At 34.2% G+C, this 25,428-nt stretch overlaps 1 protein-coding gene across 3 annotated transcripts in view; it reads right to left on the bottom strand.

Moving 5' to 3' along the window:
* Nucleotides 1-25,428, bottom strand: part of PLEKHM3 (pleckstrin homology domain containing M3) — a 179,002-nt gene that overhangs the window by 19,826 nt on the left and 133,748 nt on the right. For 2 of the 3 annotated variants that reach the window (XM_074298892.1, XM_074298891.1), the window contains exon 7: nucleotides 10,002-10,159. The exons of the other annotated variant lie outside the window; for it this stretch is intronic. In XM_074298892.1, coding sequence (XP_074154993.1) covers nucleotides 10,002-10,159 — 158 coding nt within the window. The remainder of the gene's footprint in view (nucleotides 1-10,001; nucleotides 10,160-25,428) is intronic. 3 annotated transcript variants of the gene reach the window in all.

Here is a 25,428-nt window from a genome sequence, read left to right as displayed (position 1 = left end):
AGGGGAGAGACTTTTGGGTTTGTCATTACTAGATTACTATGGTCATTTACTACTGAGTATTGTGTACCTATTCTGCTATTCTACCACCATTTCTCAGCTAGTACCAGACTGTTATGAAGATTACTATTTTGTAATACAGTTTGGGATTTTATACTCATAACAATAAAAAAAAATGTGAAGGAAGGTAGCTTATGGATTCTCCAGATACTCTTTGTCTTTTGTTCTTCCAAGTGAATTTTGCTATTATTTTTCCTTCTTATATAAAATAATCTTTTGGTAGTTTGATTGGCATGCCCTTGAATAAATATATTAATTTGAGTAGAACTGTCATTTTTATTAATTGGTTTGTCTACCTATGAGCAATTAGTTTTTCTCCAATTGTTTTCATATAGTTGTTGGGTATTTTACATGGTCTGCAGTTGCTAATTAAGTCTTTAAATTTTGATAGAATTTACTTGTAAACCCACTTGGCTTAGCCTTCCTCCACCCTTCCCCTCACTCCAACAATTCATTTATGGGTTGTTCAATTTATTTTTCTGAGACTATTGTTTCAGATTTCTCTTTCTTAATTGTTAATTTGGCTATTTTATATTTTTATAGGTATTCATCAATTTTCTTTGAATTCTCAGTTTTCCTGGCATATATTAGAATATAGGACCTTCTGATAATTCTCTATTTATCTATTTTTGTGTGTGGATTCACTATAATCTTTTTTATTTTGCTCATTTGATTTTCATCTTTTTCTAAATAATTTTGATTAATGATTGTTGATTAACTGTATTACTCTATAAGAAAATGAAACAGGTCTTAAGAGTTTGACATTTTCATACTTTCAATTTCCAAGTTTCTCTATTATAAATATCTACTATTATATTCTTATATCTTCAAATGCTTAAAATTCACATATATCCATGACCTAATATATGACTTTAAATAGATTTCCCTCTTTAATTATCAGCTCCTAGGAGGGAGGCATTTCAAGTTTCTACACTAATATATCCTAAGACACTTAATAAATACGATTTAATTTTACACACACACACACACACACACACACACACACACACACAGACACACACAGACACACACACACAATCATTGAATTGTCGTTCTTGAATACATTTCAAGGAAGGAGTAAGCCAGACTGTTAAGTTTGAAGACTTCTAACTCTAAAACATTAAACTATTCATTTCAGAACATAGAGCTCAGTCTGAAAAGTCAACATTTTTTTTTGTATGGAAAGGTAAATACTCACTCTCTTCCCTATTGTGTAGTCAAGTTACTTATTTACAGTCTCACGAGTGGGGAAAAGCATACACCAAAAGATGACTTAAATAATAATATAATAATTTAATTATTAAATATTGCTCAGCAAAACTTTGAATAGTACTTTATTTTTCCAAGCATATGCAAAGATAGTTTTCAACATATACCTCTGCAAAATCTTGTGCTCCAAATTTTTTTTTTCTCTCTCCCCCTACTCTCTCCCCAAGACAGCAAGCAATCCAACACAGGTTAAATATGTGCAATTTTTAAAAAGTTTTCCATATTTGTCATGCTGTGCAAGAAAAATCAAAATCAAAAGGGACCAAAAGGGAAAAACACATAAGGAAAAAACAAAGAAACAAACAAACAAAAAAGTGAAAATACTATACTCTTGATGCACATTGAATTGCCATAGTTCTTTTACATCTTTCTCTGGATGTAAATGGCACTTTCTGTCACAAGTCTAATTTGAATTTGGGCATGATTTTTTGTACCAACAAAATGCATGTTGAAAATAATTGATATGTTTGAAAATATCCCTTGATGTCTAGGTATTTGGTATAAAATCAGTATCTAAAGCATGTCAAAAGTTTCATGATCTCTATACTCAAAGTTTCAGTAGGTAGTACTTTAGTGAACTATAGGTCTTACTCTGTCTACTCAATCACCTATCTCTCTTGTAACCTCTCTGGAAATAACAATTTCATTTAAACCTGTTAAAAATTACCAAAGACACCCACCCATTTATTTGAAGACTTTAACCAGCTGCCATTTACTTTTGAGATAGTAGCATAGGGAACAATTTGAATGTGTTTTCATGAAACAAATTAGGTGCAAAACAAATTCAAAATACTAGATAATTCAATTTAATTCAACAAATATTTACTCTGTAAGGCACTACTTAGGTCCTGGGGGTACAAAGAAAAAAAAGACATAGTATCTGAAAAAGTGTTTACTGTTTTGGTAAATAAAAATCAAGTATAGGACTGCACTATGCTTACAGTAAGTACTCAACTAATACTTGCTGAATGGAAAGTCACTATCCTTGCTGTGCTATAATCACAATGCTTCAGAATTATTAGATGTAGTCAAAAGTCTGTTAAATAGTTATGTAAATAACCAATGTTAAATGATACAATTATGCTATCGTATTTATAGCTACAACATGACTTCAAGAACAGATCTCATATTAAGAGCTCCTGAATTGCCTCTGCAATGGATATCTAAGCAGGCATTCTTTAATCATTTTGAGTATGATAACATTTTGTATATGACAACAATACCTTCAACAAATTATGTGTGGTCAAACACTTTTCAAATATAAAATGCTATTTTATACGAATCCTACTGGGTCTGGCTTAAGGGCAGGAATAATTAACAATCAACTAAAAATCCAAACTAAATTATTGGAAGATATAGTTTACAGTTGATTATTTTCTCTCCAAAAAAAAAAAAAAAAAAGCCACTGCATATCTGAGGATGGGGAGGTGGCAAAGAAACAAGAATGCTGGGCATAGAGTTAGGAAGGCTCATCTTCCTGAGTTCAATCTGATCTCAGACAAGTTACTTAATTCTACTTGCCTCAGTTTCTTCAACTGTAAAATGATGTGGAGAAGGAAATAGCAAACCATGCCTTCCCTTTGCCAAGCCCAAAAGGGGTCATGATGAATTGGACACGACTGAAATGAGTCAACAATGACAATGATACGTGTATCTAAACATAAAGATGTTTAACTCAAAATAAATACTGATATGTTTAGAAAAGTGAATATGATATTCTTCTTTTAAAATAACAAAGTAATTTAAATTCTAAGACATGCAGTTGCAGTATTAATATGCAGAATTGTTGAATAAATGTTACTTATTTAACAAATGATAAAATGGTATAAAGGGTAACACAGGTCTTGAAAGACTTATTAACCTCAACTATTTCAGCATATAGGCTGAAACATTCTGACATAGCCATCAATGGCTTACTGGGCCAATTCACAAGCCAAATTTAAACTCAGAGACAAAACTAAAAACCTCAAAGAGCTGGCACTGTATAAAACTGTCCAGAGTAGATCCTCCTCCTACAATAGGTTAACACCAGCATGAACATAGTTCGGATCAGTCCTAGTCTAAGTACAGAAGAAACCTGTTCTTCTATGGCTTACTGCTACATGCAGGTGGAGAGAATCTGGATCAGATGGTGTTTGTTCTGTGTAAACACAGTAACTACACACAGCAGAAGCCTGCTAGGACCCAGCCAGCTTAATGATAAATTAACCACGACAACTATACAGCACGTTAGAATTTACAAAGTGTCTACCTCAAAACAACCACTTAAGTCAGAAAGTCCTAGAGAGGTCACTTTTAGAGACAGTGAAGCTGAGGTTATTCTGAAGGGATGAGTGACCTACCACAGGTCACACACAGTCAGGAAACATCACCATGGGTCTTGGTGCCAGGCCTGATTGCAAAAGAAGTTTATGTTCCCCCCCCCCCTTTGCTTCTCAAAGAAAATAGCATGAAAAGAGAGAGGAGAATGAACAAATGCAAGGAAAAAAAAAGGTAAGGCACTTATAAAGATGAGACAATTTCTCCTTTTGCAGCTTCTAGGCTCCTGCACCTCATTACAATATACACTGAGTGGCTGTCTCCCAAGAAAAGCCACAAAAAGGAAATATCATTAAAAAAAAAAAAAAAAGCTTATAACTTTGGGTGAGCTCTCCCCTCCCTTAAGCCTGACAGAGCGGAGGCTGTTGTTCTCTATTGTTGAACAGGATGTAACAAGACTGCCAAGCACAGCCCACAAACCTGCTAATTAGGTGCACTGATTGTGTTTGTTTTGGAACCATTTACTAACAAAGGAATGTGTCATGCTGATTAGTGAGAGAAGGGTATGTAATGTATGTGTATTCAAGCCCAGATGAGGGCATAATCCAGGTATTCACTCTGTTTGCCCAAGGATTGACAAAAATGAAGGCTGTGCAAACAAGGGGACCAAAGGAAAATAGGCCAGCTTTTAAGCAGGGTCTCTTGCGCTTCCTCCCTCCAACTCCCTTTTCTTTCTAAAAATTACTTGCCTGAACCTGGACTGATCCTTCAAAACACAACTGCAGAAAGCAGCTTGTCCCAAAACATTAAGGCTCTTTCATAGGGTTTATGGGAAGTTGAAAGTTTAATAGTTTCAGAAATATCCCGTCAAGTAATGACAATTTCACACCAAACCATCTAGTTAGCAACTCCATACGTGAAGGAGAACAGTTGGAGGGTAATATGCTGGGCCACTGGAGGCTGGGCCCAGCTCTGCAGGAACAGAAATAAAGGGAGGAGCCTCTGACTTTATTGGTGTAGACAATGGAGGGAAATCTTTCTCTCCAGGCTGGTACTTTCTCTGCCAAGTTATAGTTTTAGTTGTAGGAGAGGGGGAAGCAAATGGTACCTCTTAGATTTATGGGAAGAAAGGATGTTCAATATGTTACAAAGCAGTTTCTATTTTGAACCTGATCTCTATATGGTTTTACTGCCATTGGCCATTTGCTGGCTCTACTACGATACAGAGAACTTAAATAAAGAGAGATAGGCCCAAGCCCAAGAACAAAGTCCATGCCCCGGCAGGCTCATTATCAACCAACGTGCTCATGGGTAGGGGAGATTACAGTGTGGTGCAGAATGCCTGGGCAGCCCGATCCCAAGGTCAGACACATTCCAGAAGTCTCGACATTCTCTGAATTCAATTGTTATTTCAGGAATTTGGGATGGATGAGGACAATGTGGTTTGATGCTAGATTATGGTGGGCTCTCCCACTTGTAAGCTAGCACCATAGTGAAAACATAGGAAAGGGGAACAACAAAAAAAGGGACGAACAGTATAGTAGAAACTGGGGGAGTGGGAGTGAATGCAAGCCTCATTTTATAAGACAAGTCCAATCAAACATTTCTGTAACTGGTCTTGGCCACTTTCCCACATACTAAAATGTATATGGTCAATCGACATTTGTGAGAGATATCTTTTATATAAAAGTTATATCTTATATATTGGCTACAGCGTTCAATTAGTTAAGCAAGTATATGTTGCTAATGAGGCTGAGATCCTTGATACAAATATATGAAGGATTACTTAGTTCTATGCAGAGAAAAATTCTATTCCATTACTACCATCTATATCCCTAACACTGACCTGTGGTTTTTAAACACATTTTTAAAACATTCTGAACTTAACACCAAATATCATTATTTCCACATGTAATGTAGATCAGAAAAAAAATTGTACATAAAACTACAATTCTCTGTTAAAATATAGTTTTTGCTGAAATGAAATGAACAAGACTTGAGGTCAGATCCTGCTTTGAACACTTACCAGCTATATGACCCTGAGTAATTTACTTAAGCTTTTCACTGTAAGTTTCCTCATCTGGGAAGTGGGGGAGTACCTACTTCACAGGGTTATCGTGAGGATCAAATGAGATGATAAAGTTCTACAATTATTATTCTGTATATTTAAAAATGCTTCAATGATCTTTTTTTTTCTCCTCCCCCCCCATTTTTTCCTATCACTATCCTCTCTCCTCTTCCCATCTCCCCTTCCCCTCAATTATTGGAAGAAAAAAAAAGAAAGAAAAACAAAGCCCTTGTGACAAATAGGTTGTCAACCAAAACAAATTCTTCTATTGGACTGCTCATCAGTCTTTGAATTTAGGTGAATGCCATTTTTACCTGAGATTTGTGAACTTAAAAAAAAAAATTCTGATGACTATTTCAGTTGATTTCTTATGATCTTTTTATTTTGCATTTAAAAACATTCTGAGAAGGGGGTCTCTAAATTTCACCAGACTGCCAGAGGGGAAAAGGGGTTAAGAAGCCTTGTGTTAGGGGTATTAGGCAAAAGTCTACAAATGACCCAGAGCAATCCTTACAAGAGGCTGACATCAAATATTATATTTGTTGTCTCACATGAACCTACAGTGTTCGTTCCATATTTATCATGTATAGCATTCAATTTTCTATAGTATTTAAAAATTTTCTCCACTTATAGGAAAGTCTCTTTGGCTTTTTTCAGGACTTCGAAAGATTCATATTCAAAAGCTCATCAGAGGGAGCTTTATTGCTCTCCCCACTGATACAGACTATATAGCCCCTCTCTTAAAATTTTTTTTTTTCAATTACACTTATTTTTTGTTACATTTCAAGTTTTGAACTGTTTCTTTTCCTCCCTACCCCACACTAGAGGGAGCCACCATTTAACACAGATATATGTGTGTATACATACTTATGTATATTATATATATAACATATTATATATATATTTGAGATATATAATATATACATATAATATATATATAAATGAAATATAGACAGATATGCACATATGTGTGTATTCATCTATCTATATCTGCATATATATAAAACCATACTATGCATATTTCTATTTATCAGTTTCTTTGGAAGTAGAAAGCATCTTCCTTCATAGATCCTTTGTAGTGGATCTGAATATTTATAATACTCAGAATAACTTAGCTGATCATAATTATTCTTTGAACAATATTATTGTTACATATACAGTATTTTCTTGGTTCTGCTTTTTCACAAAGCCCCTCTTTCTTAGGAAATAACCTGCTGCTTCTTTCTCTCCACCCCAATATGGTAGCAAACTTTCTGGTGACATGTTTATTTAACATTTCTTAAAATCCAGGATTTTCCAGCAACCTTAAAGGACATATATGTGGTACCTCCTTAGAGGGCTTATGGGAACTGTAATTAATTTTTTAAAAATCCAATTTTTTCGGTGTCCATTATATTAAATAGATTTAGAATTAGAAAGAACAATAACAGTCATCTAGTCTGATCCCTGAATTTTACAGATAAAACAGTGGAGGTCCTGGGAAGTTAAGTGACACAATCACTCAAGTAGAAAGTAGACCATCCAGAAAGATGAAGTTTGAACTACCATCCTCTACAAATCCAATACTCCTTCTTTTATGTCTCACATTGGGATAAGATATATACATGTATTCAAAACCTACTGAAGGTATTATTGCTAAGTGTATGACATTTATGAAATATATTGTCTTCCATATTTGCAAATGTGAAAGAAAATTTAAGCACTCAAAATAGAATGGAATGGAATCAGTTGCAAAGTATATTGTCCAAGTTTTTCTTATGGAGAATTGCTGTTACATTAGATGAAGTGCTATGCATCAGGACTCATGGAATGGCACCATCATAGAGATGGAAAGCATATCCCTGGTATACCCAAAAAGAAATCGTTAGAGGAGAAAAGTAATTTAGAAATTTCAGGACACAGGCTTGGCAACAAGATGACTTTAAGGATCTCAATTCTGTGTTATCTTGATTTCAATGTGTTTTTCTTTTTCTTGAACTAACCAACCTAATTCAACCGACTTTCTCATTAATGATTCTTAAATTGAGTGCATCTGTATCTTTAATTAAGTCAAATAAATTCACTTTGTATTCCTTCTGGATTTAAAGTTTTATTATTAAGTCTTAACAAATCTTTATTTTTTTTCTCCTAAACTTGTAATGTAGTTTTTGGCCTCTGGAAAGATTCTGTATTTTAGATTATGTCAAGATAAGGCAATCTTGAGGCTGAGTAACTAACCCATATTTCAAGATTCAAATATTTAATTTTATTTAAAAATCTTGAAATCTTTTATTTTAACTGTTCCCTGTTCATATGAGCAATGTACTTGCATTTAATCTTCTTGAGGAAAAAAAAACATATTATTAAGAATTTTCCAAGATACAGTTTTTAGTAGTTCCTTCTAAATATGATTTTTAACTATAGTTAAAAAGGGGGAGCATGGCTGAAGAGACATCTTGAAGATTTATAATGAGTATGAGTGAAAAATTAATGAAACTTATACAGTTATTAACTCCTGAAAAAGAAGCTCGTTGGGTACAGATTATATAGTACATGACAGGCTTAGTAGAAATCTAACCCAACATAATAGGCTAACCATGAGTATGATCTAATGACTTGAAGCACAAAGAAGAGCTCCAAAGTCTGTTAAAAAATTATTCATCAAATATTTTTTGAAATTTTAGTGCCTTTTTTGGTAGAAAATGGTTAAAGAATTTTGATCATACCAGTGAGATCAGTTATGTTGTTTAAAAAGTTTTAAATATGTTTCCCTGAAATGTTGAATTTTAAGTACAAATAGTGAACTGATGATTCAGTTAATTTGCTCTGTATTTCTATAATTTTTAAAAATCAATTCTTCCATCCCTACAGCTTTCATTTTTAACCATTGCATTAAGCTCTCTTATTCAGAGACAAGTTTCAATTCTCTCTTTTTGATGAACATTTTCTTTCTTTTCTTTTTTTAAGCTGGTGCTTTTATTTTCTTAACTTCTTAAACTACTTCTTTTTTTAAAACCACTTCCAATGTTTGATTGGAAGCTGAACACCAGGGAGCTCCAATAGTTCCTGGAAAGTATTATCAACTCAGAATTCCAGGAAGAGTTGGCAAGACTCCTTCAGACTCAAACATTCTTAAAGCTTGTAGAATTTGGATCTAGAGAGAAGAATCTGAAAAGGGGGAGGGCAAGATGATATTCAATACCTATAAAGTCTTTAATGTGGTTTTAAGCTTCCTTTTCTATGAATCAACAGGTTTTGAGCTGATAGCACTCCATTTGATGATGCTGCATGCAGAGTGTTTCTGACCAGAGTTGGCAAGTCAAGCCAGGCCGTGGCTAGTTTGGCCATTTCCATAGGTCCCAAGATAGAGGACCACATATAGTACTCATAGAGCAACTCTTCAAGTGAAAATACCTGCACCTGGTATGTGGAGAGTGGGATGCTGGCATAAGATGGGAATGGTTGAGCCTATGTAAAAGGCTGTTTACAAAAATTCATCAGTTCTGGAAGTGGTCAGGATAGCCTTCTGTCAGTCTTTCTAGTCTAGCTCCATTATAGATGCTTCAACTTCTTCTGGTTCTATAGTTTACTTCGGCTTTGAGTCAATGTGCTGCATACTGAACTCTAGAGTAAGTTTGGGAATATATACACACACATGCATACATATTTATCTTATGCTTTGGAGGATGAAAGGAAAGATAATAAGGATTATTATCTGATTCAGGAAAAGTAGTAATAATAGCCTCTTGAACATGGATGGGGGAAAAAGCTCTCCCTTACTAGTTAGCCTAACGATGGTCAGGCTGCCATAAATGTTACTTTAGTTAGGAAAAAACAAAGCCACCGAAACTTGTGCCCCTCAAACTTTCATTGTTGCATTGTGCTGCATCTATGGGACAGTATGGTAAAAAAAACAAAATAAATCATGTAGCTAGCTATTCAATTAAAGCTTTTACTTTTATTCTTTCAAAGATCATACACTTTTAACCTTACACTTTCTAATCTTGGTTTATGCTATCTTTTCTACAGTGGACTTGCTCCTGTAATTCTTGGGTCTAGAAAGGTTGTAAGATTGTGTCATCTCATTCTTCACTACTAAAAATGAATCCAATTATCTTAAAATATATATTTTTGGAAATATCATTTAGTATTGCTATTTCATTTTGATATTAGGTCTAGAAATCGTGGTAAGAAACCCAAATATGAAACAATACCTAATATCCAATAGAATATACATAAGCTAAGGACAGGGATAAAGTATTTCAGCATACCTGAGCTCACTGCAGCTAGAGGAGATTGAAATGTGGATAATCTGAAATTTGAATACATAACATTTCATTATCATTTTGTAAGACAAAGTATTTTGTACCTGCTTGTTGAAATATCTTCAAAAGGGTAAAGGATCTCTCCATTGTTACAGATTTCACAGATGAAGCCCTTTTGGCTACATAAGCTGCAGCTGTACACATGAGAGGTGGCAAATTTAATGACCTTCCCCAAGAAAGGGGCCAGCTTTCCTTCAATTACCTGGGAAAAAAGAAATGGGATAGTGAGGCAAATCTATTTAAAGTAGGATTCTTGCAGGTTCAATAAGACTGGAATTCTCTCTCCCTAATGCAAACCGGAAGAAATGCTTATTGCCAGATTACCTTTATCATTTCTCAGAATTTCACAGAAATTTGAAAGAATAGTATTCATAAAACTTCATTGGTCTTTTTCTTCATTTCTGCCTTAGCATACAGAAGGTAAGAGCTAACATGTAGCGTTTTACTTTAAATAGAATACAAAGCTATTCAAATAGATATTTTTTATGACATCATGAAACTATATGTACATATCTATTAATAACTTTAAAAAGTTAATATGTAAAATTTTAATAAGAGATTTTCCTAGGAGGATCTATAGTGGAGTTTTTAAAAATAAAATCCTGAACCTCTCAAGAATAAGGCATATATTCATTTGATTACAATCAAGTTCTTCAACTCTGCATATGGCAAATATAATAAATGTATTCTACTCTACTTTGTTTTTTTTTCTTTGTTATTATTAACAAAATCTAAAAGTTCTTTCTAGCACCATTTTTACTTTACTAGAACATGGTAACCCTCAGCAAATCAAATAGTTTGCATGGAGAATAGGTTTTTACTCACAAAACTGGGAAAACTATCATAATTTTAGAGAAAAAATTAATGAAGATTATTCTTTCATTTTTATTCACTGATAATTTTTTTTTTAACATCAGTTAAATTTCTTCCTTTGGCCCTTTTTCTTTACCCTGTGTTAGAGCAATCAATAAAAACTATGTAATTTGACACTGGGGAAAGCTTATAATTATGAAAATGCAAAGTCATCTATTTGTTTTACATAAAATAACAAGTGAATCTGAAGCAGCATATAGATAAAATGTGGTATTAAAATGTAATTATACTTAAGATACATGGATAAAGAAACTGTACCAAAATAGGAATATCACTTTAGCACTACAACGGACACTACTATTGATACAAATGAAACATTTTAACAAGGATTATAAGAAGACTTCAATTAAATTTTAAAAACCCATACGAAATCAACACTGGCAGAGGTGAGAAAGTATCTGGAACATTTTGTCCAATAAAGAACTCTTTCATAATTTCTCTGTATCATGTTGAGAAATCATTGATCCTCCGTTATGCCTGGGGTATGCAAAGCCAAGGAGCCACTCTTTTACAGGAAATTCTAAAGTCATACCTATTATCAAAGCAGGAAAATCTAAACTTAAGTTTGCCTCAGATACATACTGCTTGTGTGTGTGACTGTGGATAAGTAACATTTCCTCTTCTGTAAATGGGACTAATAATAACACCTACCTCTCTCAGGGATGTCATTAGGATCAAATGAGATAACATATGTAAAGTGCCAAAAATATTACTATTGTTTTTATAAGTCAGAGGAACCAACATTTTTAGAGATTGCTTTTCATTATTTCCTTCTCCTTTATATGACTAAACTTAGATTACTGGGAACCACATTTTTAAGAAGGATCTTGAAAAACCATGGGACAATACATAGGAGATGACTAGCATAGTGAGGGGTTTTGAAGCAATAATATCAAAGAAATGATTGAAGGAACTAATGATATATACTTTATGAAGAAAAAGCTTAATGGATAATGGGATAAATATCAAATATTTGAAGAATAAAAATGAGTTATTCTGTGTTGTTCTAGAGAAGGATAGAAAACAAATTTGGGCCTTTTTCAAAACTTAGAACTATATAAAGATAAAATGGATTCTTCAATAAGTAATTAGGTTCTTGTCACTGGAAATGTTCCAGTGGAAACTGGATGACCATTAGCACCTAAGTTTGCTCAAGTCATCCTCTTTTTTCTCCCACTGTTCCAATAGCCTCTTTACTGGGCTTCCCATGAGCAGTCTATGCCCTCTTTAATCCATTCCACTTGATTGTATTAAGGGTATGGCACTGTTCAGTTAAAACATTTGCAGGAGCTGCCACTGTCAAGTGGATAAAAATCTAATCTACCCTTGGTGCACAGTCCTCCCTCTACAATCTAACCAATACTGTGCTCACCTTCATATTGTCTACATACTATTTTGTCCCTCATTCTGTTCATCTCTGCACTTTACTCATTTGTAGGCCATGCCCCTTTCCTCAAACTCCATTTGTTAAAGTCCCTCCATCCTTAATGGGCTAAGTCAGATTGTTTTTACCTTTTATGAAGTTTTACCTTATCCTTCCTACCTTATTTCTTCTATCCTTGGAGAATTTTCTCTTTCACACTGATTTTCCTCTCCTTTGTATCATAATTCTTGCCCCCATTATAGTAATTGATGTCAGTATTTGTGTAGTACATATGTATCTTTGTTGCCTGTGCTGATGATTCACAAAAATGGCATTTCCATATATGAGACAGAATATAAAAAAATCCATATGAAAAATTTGAATTTCTAATACATATATATTATCTTAAGGTTTGCAAAATGTTTTACAAATATTATCTCATTTTATCCTATAATAATCTTGAAAAATAGGAGGGTCACAAGGCTAGTAAATGTATGAGTCTGGATTTAAACAGGATCTTTCTGATTCTACTTCCACCTCCTTGTCCACTATGCCACCTTCTCTTAAGCATTAATTCTTTGTTGGGTATTTTTATTCTTTGTCATTTCCAAAAGGGAAAAAAAAAGTATGGATTTTGAGGTGCCTACATCTCAAAATCTTTTTTTTAAACTTTCAGATTTATGCCTATATTTTAGATAGTTGAAGTTACCAAAAGTCCACTGAGTGAGCACTACTTCATATATGTGCAGAGCTCTTTGACATACTGAAAATGCATAGGTATACTTCCAGGATATATAGCAACATATTCAGCTCAAAAAAATTGCATTTAATGTCTCATTTTTAAGATTGCCTAATTTTTAACTGAAAAAAATTAAACTTTTCTAAATTTTAGTTTCTTTAGCTTGATGAACAAAAATGTCCTTTATAATGAGTATTCAATAAACGGTCACCTTAAAAAAATAAAATTCTTTAGGTACATATTCTAATGACATGTGTTGAGCATGAATATGATTGTTTGCTTAGCAAAATGGAATCATGAATGTGAATACTATCACTGCCTGCACTGGGAAGATGATATAAATTTTTTGGCTTCTAGTCTACAAGGCATTTTCAGATGTGACTTTTAAAAAGAATGAGATACTTTAAAACATGTACATATACATATGTATATTTATATCTAACACATTCACATACACATGTGTGTATATGTATATGTGTGTGAGATTTTGTAGAGTTCTTCCAAATAAAATCCCAAACTAAAAAGGAAAGCTTAAATGCTTCTACAAGTTGGGACTATCCTTCCTCGTTTAAGAAGCTGATGTCTGATGACATGAGGAGGAAAAAAAAAAATCAACTCAATTGATGTATCATTTTATTCTCAAGTTACCATAAAATTTACAAAGAATTTTGTAAAACAATAAATCCAAATTGTCTCCTACGTGCCAGGTTCTGTGCTAGACACTGGGATCCCAAGACAAAAGCAATCCCTGCCATCAAGAAGTTTACATCTTTTTAGGGGAAAAATATCACAGAATTTTTAAGAGTTGGATGAGACTTTAGTTCAACTAATTCAACCTACAGAGGGAAAAGAGTTTCTACAATGTGCTTCACAAGTGGTTCTCTCTCTCTCTAGTTTTGAACTGAAGAGCTTTAAGGAGCATAGGAAACCCACCATTTTGGGGGCAGTCCATTCTACTTTGAGATAACTCTAATTGTGAGGAAATTTTTTTCTAAAATCAAGCCTAAACTTGCCTCTTTGCAGCTTTTACTCAGTTCTGCCCTCTGAGGTCAAACAGAACAAATATAATCCTTCTTCCTCTTAATGGCCCTTAAAAGATTTGAACATGGGGGGATGGGGGGGATGGTGGCACATAGCTAAATGGTGCAGTGGATAGAACACCAGCCCTGAAGTCAGGAGAACCTGAGTTCAAATATGATCTCAGACACTAACACTTCCTAGCTGTGTGACCCTGGGCAAGTCACTTAACCTCAATTGCCCCGGGGATGGGGGGTGGGGGTGTGATTTTGAACACAGCTATCATTTTCTCCATGAATCTTCTCTTCTTTAGACTATCCATCCTCAGTTTCTTCAAATGATCTTTAGTTGATAGACCCAGAGATCTTTATACTTTAGTTGCCCTTCCTTGCATTCTGTCAGGTCTGAGGGTCTTAGATTTCTCTAGGAATGAGTATTTTATGCCTTAGGCAATCAGGAAGCTACATCAATGACTTAAGTTCTAGTCCCAGGGATCAGTGGTGTCAAATAGAAACATGGGGGATGGGGTACTAAATTATACAAAAGAATTCTTGTGGGCCATATATTGACTTACATATTAACATTATCTGTTCTATTTAGCAAAATTAAAATGTTTTTCTCCTACTATATGTTGTTTACAGGAAACACACCTGAAACAGGGTGAGACATTCAAACTAAAAGTAAAAGGGTGGAGCAGAATCTATTATGCTTCAGGCAAAACCAAAAAAGCAGGAGTAGCCATCCTCATCTCAGATCAAGCAAAAACAAAAATTGATCTAATTAAAAGAGATAAGGAAGGGCATTATATCCTGCTAAAGGGAAGCATCAATAGTGAAGCAGTATCAATATTAAACATGTATGCACCAAGTGGTGCAGCATCTAAATTCTTAAAAGAGAAATTAAGAGAGCTGCAAGAGGAAATAGATAGCAAAACTATAATAGCGGGAGATCTCAACCTTGCACTCTCAGAATTAGATAAATCAAACCACAAAATAAATAAGAAAGAAGTCAAAGAGGTAAATAGAATACTAGAAAAGTTTGATACGATAGATCTTTGGCGAAAGCTAAATGGAGACAGAAAGGAATATACTTTCTTCTCAGCAGTTCATGGAACCTATACAAAAATTGATCATATACTAGGGCATAAAAACCTCAAAATCAAATGCAGTAAGGCAGAAATAGTAAATGCATCCTTTTCAGACCATAATGCAATCAAAATAACATTTAATAAAAAACCAGGGGAAAATAGACCAAAAAATAATTGGAAACTAAATAATCTTATACTAAAGAATGATTGGGTAAAACAGCAAATCATAGACATAATTAATAACTTCACCCAAGAAAATGACAATAATGAGACATCATACCAAAATGTGTGGGATACAGCCAAAGCAGTAATAAGGGGAAGTTTTATATCTCTACAGGCCTACTTGCATAAAATAGAGAAAGAGAGGGCCAACGAATTGGGCTTACAACTAAAATTGCTAGAAAAGGAACAAATTAAAAACCCCCAGACAAACACAAAACTTGAAATTCAAAAAATAAAAGGTGAGATTAATAAAATTGAAAGTAAAAAAACTATTGAATTAATTAATAAAACTAAGAGTTGGTTTTATGAAAAAACCAACAAAATAGACAAACCCTTAGTAAACCTGATTAAAAAAAGGAAAGAGAAAAAGCAAATTGATAGTCTTGAAAATGAAAAGGGTGAACTCACCACTAATGAAGAGGAAATTAGAACAATAGTTAGGAGCTACTTTGCTCAACTTTATGCCGATAAATTCGATAACTTAAATGAAATGGAAGAATACCTTCAAAAATATAGCTTGCCCAGATTAACAGAGGAAGAAGTAAGTAGTCTAAATAGTCCCATCTCAGAAAAAGAAATAGACCAAGCTATTAACCAACTTCGTAAGAAAAAGTCCCCAGGACCAGATGGATTTACAGGTGAATTCTACCAAACATTTAAAGAACAACTAACTCCAATGCTATGTAAACTATTTGAAAAAATAGGGATTGAAGGAGTCCTACCAAATTCCTTCTATGACACAGACATGGTAACTGATACCTAAACCAGGTAGATCGAAAACTGAGAAAGAAAACTATAGACCAATTTCCTTAATGAATATTGATGCTAAAATCTTAAATAAGATATTAGCAAATAGACTTCAGAAAATCATCCCCAGGATAATACACTATGACCAAGTGGGATTTATACCAGGAATGCAGGGCTGGTTTAATATTAGGAAAACTATTAGTATAATTGACCATATTAATAATCAAATTAATAAAAACCATATGATCATCTCAATAGATGCAGAAAAGGCATTTGATAAAATCCAACATCCATTCCTACTAAAAACGCTTGAGAGTATAGGAATAAATGGACTATTCCTTAAAATAATAAGGAGCATATATTTAAAACCTTCAGTAAACATATGTAATGGTGATAAACTAGAACCTTTCCCTGTAAGATCAGGAGTGAAACAAGGTTGCCCACTATCACCATTACTATTCAATATAGTACTAGAAACTCTAGCCTTGGCAATAAGAGCCGAGAAAGAGATTCAAGGAATTAGAGTAGGAAATGAAGAAATCTAATTGTCACTTTTTGCAGATGACATGATAGTATACTTAGAGAACCCCAAAGACTCTGCTAAAAAGCTATTAGAAATAATTCAGAATTTTAGCAAAGTCGCAGGATACAAAATAAATCCACATAAATCCTCAGGATTTTTATACATTACCAACACAATCCAACAGCAAGAGATACAAAGAGAAATTCCATTCAAAATAACAGTAGATAGTATAAAATATTTGGGAATATATCTACCAAAGGAGAGTCAGGAATTATATGAGCAAAATTACAAAACACTTGCCACAAAAATAAAGTCAGATTTAAATAATTGGAAAGACATTCAGTGTTCTTGGATAGGCCGAGCGAATATAATAAAGATGACAATACTCCCCAAACTAATCTATTTATTTAGTGCTATACCAATCAGACTCCCAAGAAACTATTTTAATGACCTAGAAAAAATAACAACAAAATTCATATGGAAGAATAAAAGGTCGAGAATTGCAAGGGAACTAATGAAAAAAAAGTCAGAGGAAGGTGGTCTAAGTGTACCTGATTTAAAGCTATATTATAAAGCAACAGTCACCAAAACCATTTGGTATTGGCTAAGAAATAGACTAGTTGATCAGTGGCATAGGTTAGGTTCACAGGGCAAGATAGTGAATAAAAATAGCAATCTAATCTTTGACAAACCCAAAGATCCCAAATTTTGAGATAAGAATTCATTATTTGACAAAAACTGCTGGGAAAACTGGAAATTAGTATGGCAGAAACTAGGCATGGACCTACATTTAACACCACATACTAAGATTAGATCAAAATGGGTCCAAGATTTAGGCATAAAGAATGAAATCATAAATAAATTGGAGGAACATGGGATGGTTTACCTCTCAGACTTGTGGAGGAGGAAGGAGTTTGTGTTCAAGGGAGAACTAGAGACCATTATTGATCACAAAATAGAACATTTTGATTACATCAAATTAAAAAGTTTCTGCACAAACAAAACTAATGCAAACAAGATTAGAAGGGAAGTAACAAATTGGGAAAACATTTTTACAGTTAAAGGTTCTGATAAGGGCCTCATCTCCAAAATATACAGAGAATTGACTTTAATTTATAAGAAATCAAGCCATTCTCCAATTGATAAATGGTCAAAGGATATGAACAGACAATTTTCAGATGATGAAATTAAAACTATTTCCGCTCATATGAAAGAGTGTTCCAAATCATTATTGATCAGAGAAATGCAAATTAAGGCAACTCTGAGATATCATTACACACCTGTCAGATTGGCTAAGATGACAGGAACAAATAACGATGAATGTTGGAGGGGCTGTGGGAAAACTGGGACACTGATGCATTGTTGGTGGAGTTGTGAAAGAATCCAACCATTCTGGAGAGCAATCTGGAATTATGCCCAAAAAGTTATCAAAATGTGCATACCCTTTGACCCAGCCATACTACTACTGGGCTTATACCCCAAGGAACTACTAAAGAAGGGAAAGGGACCTGTATGTGCCAAAATGTTTGTGGCAGCCCTTTTCATAGTGGCTAGAAGCTGGAAGATGAATGGATGTCCATCAATTGGAGAATGGTTGGGTAAACTATGGTATATGAATGTTATGTAATATTATTGTTCTATAAGAAATAACCAACAGGAGAAATACAGAGAGGCTTGGAAAGACTTACATCAGCTGATGCTGAGTGAAACGAGCAGAACCAGAAGATCATTATACACTTCAAAAATGATACTGTACGAGGATGTATGCTAATGGAAGTGGATTTCTTCAACATAGAGAAGAGCTAATCCAATTCCAATTGATTAATGATGGACAGAACCAGCTACATCCAGAAAAGGAACACTGGGAAATGAGTGTAAACTGTTATTTTTACCTTCTGAATCCAATTCTTCCTGTGCAACAAAAAATTCAGTTCTACACACATATATTGTATCTAGAATATACTGTAATATGTTTAACATATATAAGACTGCTTGCCATCTGGGGGAGGGGGTTGGGGGAGGAAGGGAAAAAATCTTCTTTTAGAGAAAAAATTAGCCTAGACTATGTGGTAGAGACCAGATATTACTTATTGTTTCATATTTGGATTTCTTACCTTGATTTCTAGACCTGATATCAAAATGAAATAGCAATATTAAGTGATATTTCCCCCCAAGATATTTTTTAAGATAATTGGATTCATTTTTAGTAGTGAAGAACAAGGTGACACAATCTTACAACCTTTCTAGACCCAAATGAATTGCAAGAGCAAGTCCACCTTAGAAAAGTCCACCTGGCTACATAGACCATGTTCATTATATCAAAGCTGAAGCAGAATCATGGGTCGTACAAGCAGGAGAACTGAGTGTGGATCCATCCTTAGCCTTATCTTAGGAAATTTATTTTCCCTCTCTGGTCTTCAAGTTCTTGATTTGTAAAATGAAAGGGGCAGGTAAGACCGCTAAGTTTCTTTCAGGTCTTATGTTCTATGATTCTAAGAATAGGAATGGTAAACTTAGAGCTCATAAGAACCTAACTGGTTTAGGATCTTAAACCAAATAGACATTTTCTGGGATTCAGCCTTACTTACAGCCCACAAATACATAAGGAAACAAGATCTACTGGGTAAAAAATGTTATATTAACTACATAACATCTGTTGAAACATCAATTTTTTCCGCTAACATTTGGATGGACTTATTTGAAATGAATGAAAAATATGTAGATTATTTTCCCTTATATTGGAACATAAGCAGTGTTTGAAAAACACCATGTGATACAAGATGATCTTTAAGGATCTCTTAGCTTGGACATTTTATGTTCCCATGATTTCTGAAAAAGTCAAAATATTTGGATGAAAAACAAAACAAATCTGAAAACTTAATTTAGACTAACCCTCTAACCAACAGTTGAAAGATATATGACTTTTCTTTTACCTGTACTTAAATTAGTTTCAGGTCAATATAACTTTAAATTAACTTACATTTTTAGACATCTATATAGATTGAACAAAACCAGCTGATTATCTGGACATGACATGAGATGTTAGATGTGCTTTAGGTTGCTATGTTCACTGTATCTCTAACTTATTCCTTCTGTTGTGTGCCACCCCACACCCCACCAATGAATACATATATGGGAAAAAACCCCAACAGACTAATTAGTGTAAAACATAACATAGTTCTTTTTCCTTCTCTACTCTTTTCACTCAACCTCTTTCACCTCCTCTAAATACCAATTTGTTCTGTCTTTTTGAGAGAAAGCAGCTGTCCAAATTGGGGAAAACAGCTTGTTTCTGTTTTCCATTAAACTTAATTTTTTATATTATTGCGAGGTACCTGATGATTTTCTCATGTGTGCATATATTACTATTTCAGAGATAGGGAAAACATGGATCTTGTCTTCAAAGAAATATACTCATTTCTAATGTGAATTACATATCATTTTATAACATTTCAGAAAAAGACAAAATGCAATATCAAACTGATATTGTTCCCGTTGATTTTGCTATTTTTAACATTTGTAGTTTCTAAGTAAATTCACTTGCATCTGCCATTTCTGTTATTCCTAGGCCTGCAGGGACTGCTAAACATAATTTTTCATGATTATTTGATTTGCAGGACTCTCTGCTCATAAGAATTATCTAGTATGCTTGCATACTAGATAAACTTGCCTTGTTTATCTTTCAGTTGAGGGGCACACACTCACATTCAGTTTTTTTTTTTTTTGTCTTGTTCTGGTCAAAAAATGGTCAGTGATGGAATTTGAGGCTGATGGCTTTCTTGAAGACAAAGAAAATAAACCATATTTGATTTGCTTTCTTGCAGACCAATCAAAAATTACAATTAAGTTAAAAAAGAACCTAGTGCTGGCTCCTCCAAACCACTGAGCCAAGCTCAGCTGCTTATTACTCGTGTGTGGCACCAGGAAATTGCAGTGTCATGTTCAAGACCCGAAGCCAAGCAAGATGTGTGGGACTGGAAAAAGGGAACACGCTCCACTCCATTTCTGTCTGCTACCTTCACTCCCTTGGCACACTCATAACATCTAAAGCTATGGGGGCTGGGAGTGGGAGCAGCATTACTAAGTTGGAAAAGAAGAAAGAAAGGAAGAAAGAAAAAAGCCTCTTTATCACCCATTTCTTTATATACAGACTCATTACTCTCCTCGATTCTGCCATGGAGCTTCCATTTCAATACAAGGCATTCCTCAGTCTATTATTCTCCATCTAGATTCTGGACAACTGTTGGTAACACTTTGATGAAGAGGGTTCTTGCACTTGACAAATGGCCCCTCCTTAAAAGTCTTGCTAAAAGACATTATGAAAGTTTAACAAAGCCATCTGCCACTCATTAGTAACAAGCTAACTTGATGGGATAAGAAGAAACAATATTGTCACACTGTAAAATAATTTTAAATATAATCTCCTTTCCAATTCCCACAGTATCTCTAGTCTAAGGGTCAAGAAAGACTTTATTCATAATTATGGCTCTGTGCTTTATTTTGAAGCATTTACAGAAATTATCCTGGAACAGACATTTCTGTATCCTTAGGCAAAGCAAGTTGGTTAAAATAAAAGTTAGGAAAAAACTATTGAGCTCTTTTCAAGTTTCAAAAATCTACAACTAAATGAAAACATTCTATTGAATCCTTGCTCAGTTTTAAATATCACCCCATGTAGAGCCATATGTTTTAAAATAAAAACTGAAGGCAATAAGTATGGAGTGTTTACAACTATTCAGTTACTAAAACATTATTAAACTCCAGTTAAATGTAATTAACTTTTGAGCTCCTTATCATTACTCATTACTGAGATGTTTGTATAAAAACAGAAAGCTGTCTCCTTTTTAATTAGTCTGTTTCCAAATTCATTATGTAAGACTACAACTTACTTATTTGCTTGGCAAATCAATTAGTTCAGTGAGAGTAGATTATGATGTCACTAATTAGCCCTAATCTGATCCACTCAAAAGAGCTGAAAATTTCCTTCCATTTACACAATAAAAACTTGATGAAGATTAAACTAGGTGGCTTTACTTCCTTCGCCAAATAATGAATTGTATGGAGTTGTGGAGCTGAAGGGCTTAAGCAATGACAGAAAAAGAAATTTCAACTTCACTTTTCTTAATTATCCTAAAATAAATACAAAGGGAATACCTAGCTTAAAATTCTTCACAAAGGAAACTGCAAACATTGTTTTTGGGCAGAGAGCCCTTGGTCAAATGTGTGTATATGTTTGCCCAGAAGAACAGTCTACTTAAAGGTCCCAGTTTGGTTTCTAAAGAACTTTTTTACAGCCTTCAAGACACAATCATGAAAATACTGGGCTGAGAAACTTCCTGCCAAACCAGATATCAGACCTGTTCCAATCCAAGACCATTTCTATGAGCAAAAACTTGGGGGGTGAGGGGGAAAAGGAGGGTCTGGGTCAGAGGCACCTAACTGGCACTGGCAGCAGTGTTGGATGTGGAGGCAAGAAGATTGGTTTCAAACCCCAACTCAGCCACTTAGTAGTTTTGGAGTAGGACAATTAATATATCTCTTCCATTTTCTCATCTATTACTTGAGAATGCAAGTAGGTAGGTATTTATAGTACTTACCTTTTGGGGCTTTGGTCAGACCAGAAGGAAATAATGTAGGTAAAGTATCTGGATAAATATCTGTTATTATTTTTGTCATCCCAGGATCTAAGGATCCCAGATAGTAAAAGCATAGACTTTTTAAAGCTGGAGGAGGTCCTTAGAACATATCTAATCTAACCCCAACCTTTTGCAGACAAGGAAATTGAAATCTAGAGATAAAGTGACTAATCCAAGGACACACAAGTAGTAAATTAGCACATCCAAAATTCAAACTCTGGTCTTCAGAGGGCAGTAAATCCAATATTCTCCTTCCATTACTGGTTTTACTTGAGGGAGGCTGTTCAAAGGGAAGTCAATGGGGTCTGAATCACACTTGGAATTCTGGTGTGCTTGGGGGCCCATTGACTCCTAGAAGACTGACCTAGAAGATTAACTGAGTTTCCTTTTAGAATAAGGATGGTCCAGGGGCAGCTAGGTGGCGCAGTGGATAGAGCACCAGCCCTGAATTCAGGAGGACCCGAGTTCCAATCTGATCTCAGACACTTCCTAGCTGTGTGACCCTGGGCAAGTCACTTAACCCCAGCCTCAAAAAAAAAAAAAAAAAGAAAAAAGAAAAAAAGAATAAGGATGGCCCCAAATGAACCTGTATTGGTTATGTAGTACTAATCCTGTACATAAAGATCTCTGTGGGCTGCATAATGATTTATTTTTAAAATGTAGTATTATCTGTTTTATTTTATTAAATATCTCTTCATTACAATTTAATCTAGCACAGTGGACCCATGCAAACTAATGTTGTTTGAATGTCAAGCAAATTAGTTTATTCACTTCTCAGACTGTCAAAAATTATGACAAGAGGTGAGATCTCCATCCCTATGCAAATTTGCAGTGCACATATTTTCTAAGCTCAAACTTGAAACTCAGTTCCAGCAGAGTTTTTCAGATCTTAATGCAAATGCAGAAATTTTCATATTTCAAAATCTAGTTAACTATGCAATGGAAAAGCTTCTACCTAACCTTCAATGGGAAGTGATTAACCTACAATTCAGTGACATGGTAAGGGACAAATAGCAAGAGAAAATCTAATTGGAATTCTATAAATGCTTTCCAAGTGATAATATACTCAATTAAAATCATATGCTTGTGGACTGATATCAGTATTTGGCAATACCTATCTACATGAAAAGACATTATTTATTTATTTAAAATACACATTGCTTTATGAATCACATGTTGGGAAAAAGACATTTTTAAGGTTAAAATGTGTAAAATTTCATTAAAGAATAGCATTAACAACAAGTGAACATTTGCAATCAATTTTGCTGATAGAGAACACTAACTTTGAAGCCTAAGCAAGATGTTATCCCCTGAAATGGATTCCATTTTTCCCTTGGTATACCCTGAATTACAAAAAAATTATACTTTATTAATATTATTATTGTTGTTGTTAGAAATTTATTTTCTCTCTTATATAAATACAACCTTATCTTTGCATTTTGGCCCTCAAAGCCTAAAATACTATCAAAAGTTTGCTGACTCCTAATGTAAAATATGCCCATTCACAGCTAGATTGGGGTAGTTGTTTCTCTCCCAGACACTGATAAGTTAGTGAGGCATATTTCTTAGAGGATTCCACTCCCAGAGCAACTGTACCTGTAGTTAGTTAGCTTGTCCCCAGCACACTGTCCCTTTTCATGACTGTCATTTGTACTGCTGTTCCTCTCAAATGATTTTGCCCTGCTTGAAAAAATTCCTAGTTATATAGGAAGAGCAACAGCACATTTGGGTGAAATAAGCAACAATAAATAAAAAGTAAAGAGAAGAAATATGAATAAGGAGGGGAGGGATGGTTGAAAAAATAGACTGCCATGAAGGAAAAGAAAACAAAATGTTTGGGAGACCCAGATTCTAGCTTAGCTTTACCACTAACCAGTTGGGAGACATCTTATTAGTCATTTACTCTCTTTGGGCCTCAGTTTCCTCATCTCCCAAATCTTTAAGAATTGTAGGCCATTAATATTCTATGAAAATATGGGGACAAGAAGTTGAATCCTTTAATAAAATGCTTAATGATTAAATAAAATTTGAAAAAAGCTTTAATAAAAAGAATATTCAGAAACTGAAGAAAAAAGTAGGAATAGTCAAAAGATGGACTTAAACAAATGAGAAGTGGAGAAAAATGTATATATGAATGGTCAGTTTTAACCATAAGTCAAATACTGTCTGTCAGTTCTCCCTTCCTTGTTTGTAAGATGTCATTCAAAGTAGTAGTTAATACTTTCCAGGAATTATTCTCCCTGCTTAGGTGAAACCAGATATGGGCTTTCCTGGAGACCTTTGCAAATCCCTTCACTTCATCAATTCCTTTAATTAGTTTATGTTTGCATAGTATTTTAAAGATGAAAAGCACAATATAACTTCTCAGCATTATTATTACTTAACAATTCTTGTGAGCCTAGCAATTTGTGTGATTAAAAGGAAATGAAAAGAGTTCTCAGCTAAATTCTGATTTACAAATCAGATTTCCTCTATGATAATTTTATAGAGGGGAAAAACCCCTTGGACAGAAACTGGTACTAGTATTCTTTACTAGTTCTCAGGTCATACTGCAAAGTTGTTGGTGACTTTTCCTCTCTGCTTTAGGGTGTGAATGTCTAAACACCAATAGTTATGACTTTCTATGCCTTAGTTCTCAAGAACATTATCTGTGTTATTTAAAAAGATCCCACAGTTTAATTAGTTGATAAAAGTTTTAGAAGTGTATGTATCAAATTCAAATGATATAGGTAATATATTTTTTTAAAAGGCTCTTTGAAAGAAAAGTAGAAGTACTTATTTACTACTTTCTCTATGGGAGGTAAGATGATGTAGATGAAAGAGTGCTGGGCTGGACATTCAAGAAATCTGGGTTGGAATCCTGGCTCTAACCCTTACTAGTCACATAATTTGGGGCAAGTTATTTCTGCCTTCAGTCTCAGTTTCCTTTTTTTATAAATGATGGAGAGCAATACTTGTTCATTTCTTCTTCAATGGGTCTTGTGGGGAAATTGCTTAATAATTTTGACAATACAGAAATGTCAGTTGTTATCATTATTTTAAGTAATTAAAAGAAAGCTGTTTTCCAAAGTTATCAGAAAGAATTTATCTGGTAATGAAGGTTTCTCTTTGTATTCAAGTATCTGCACGTATCTATGGGGACCCAACAACCTATCAAAAATGTTCCCTTTTGTGTTTTTAGGTGCAGGTCTTAAAAAGGCAACAGGGTCTCTTTCTTCAATGAGAATGATTTATAAGATGTGTCATTAAAGAGTCAATAATAAT

This window comes from Sminthopsis crassicaudata, chromosome 3 (assembly GCF_048593235.1).
Source record: "Sminthopsis crassicaudata isolate SCR6 chromosome 3, ASM4859323v1, whole genome shotgun sequence".
Taxonomy (NCBI): Eukaryota; Metazoa; Chordata; class Mammalia; order Dasyuromorphia; family Dasyuridae; genus Sminthopsis; species Sminthopsis crassicaudata.
This window is presented reverse-complemented; position numbering and strand designations above follow the sequence as displayed.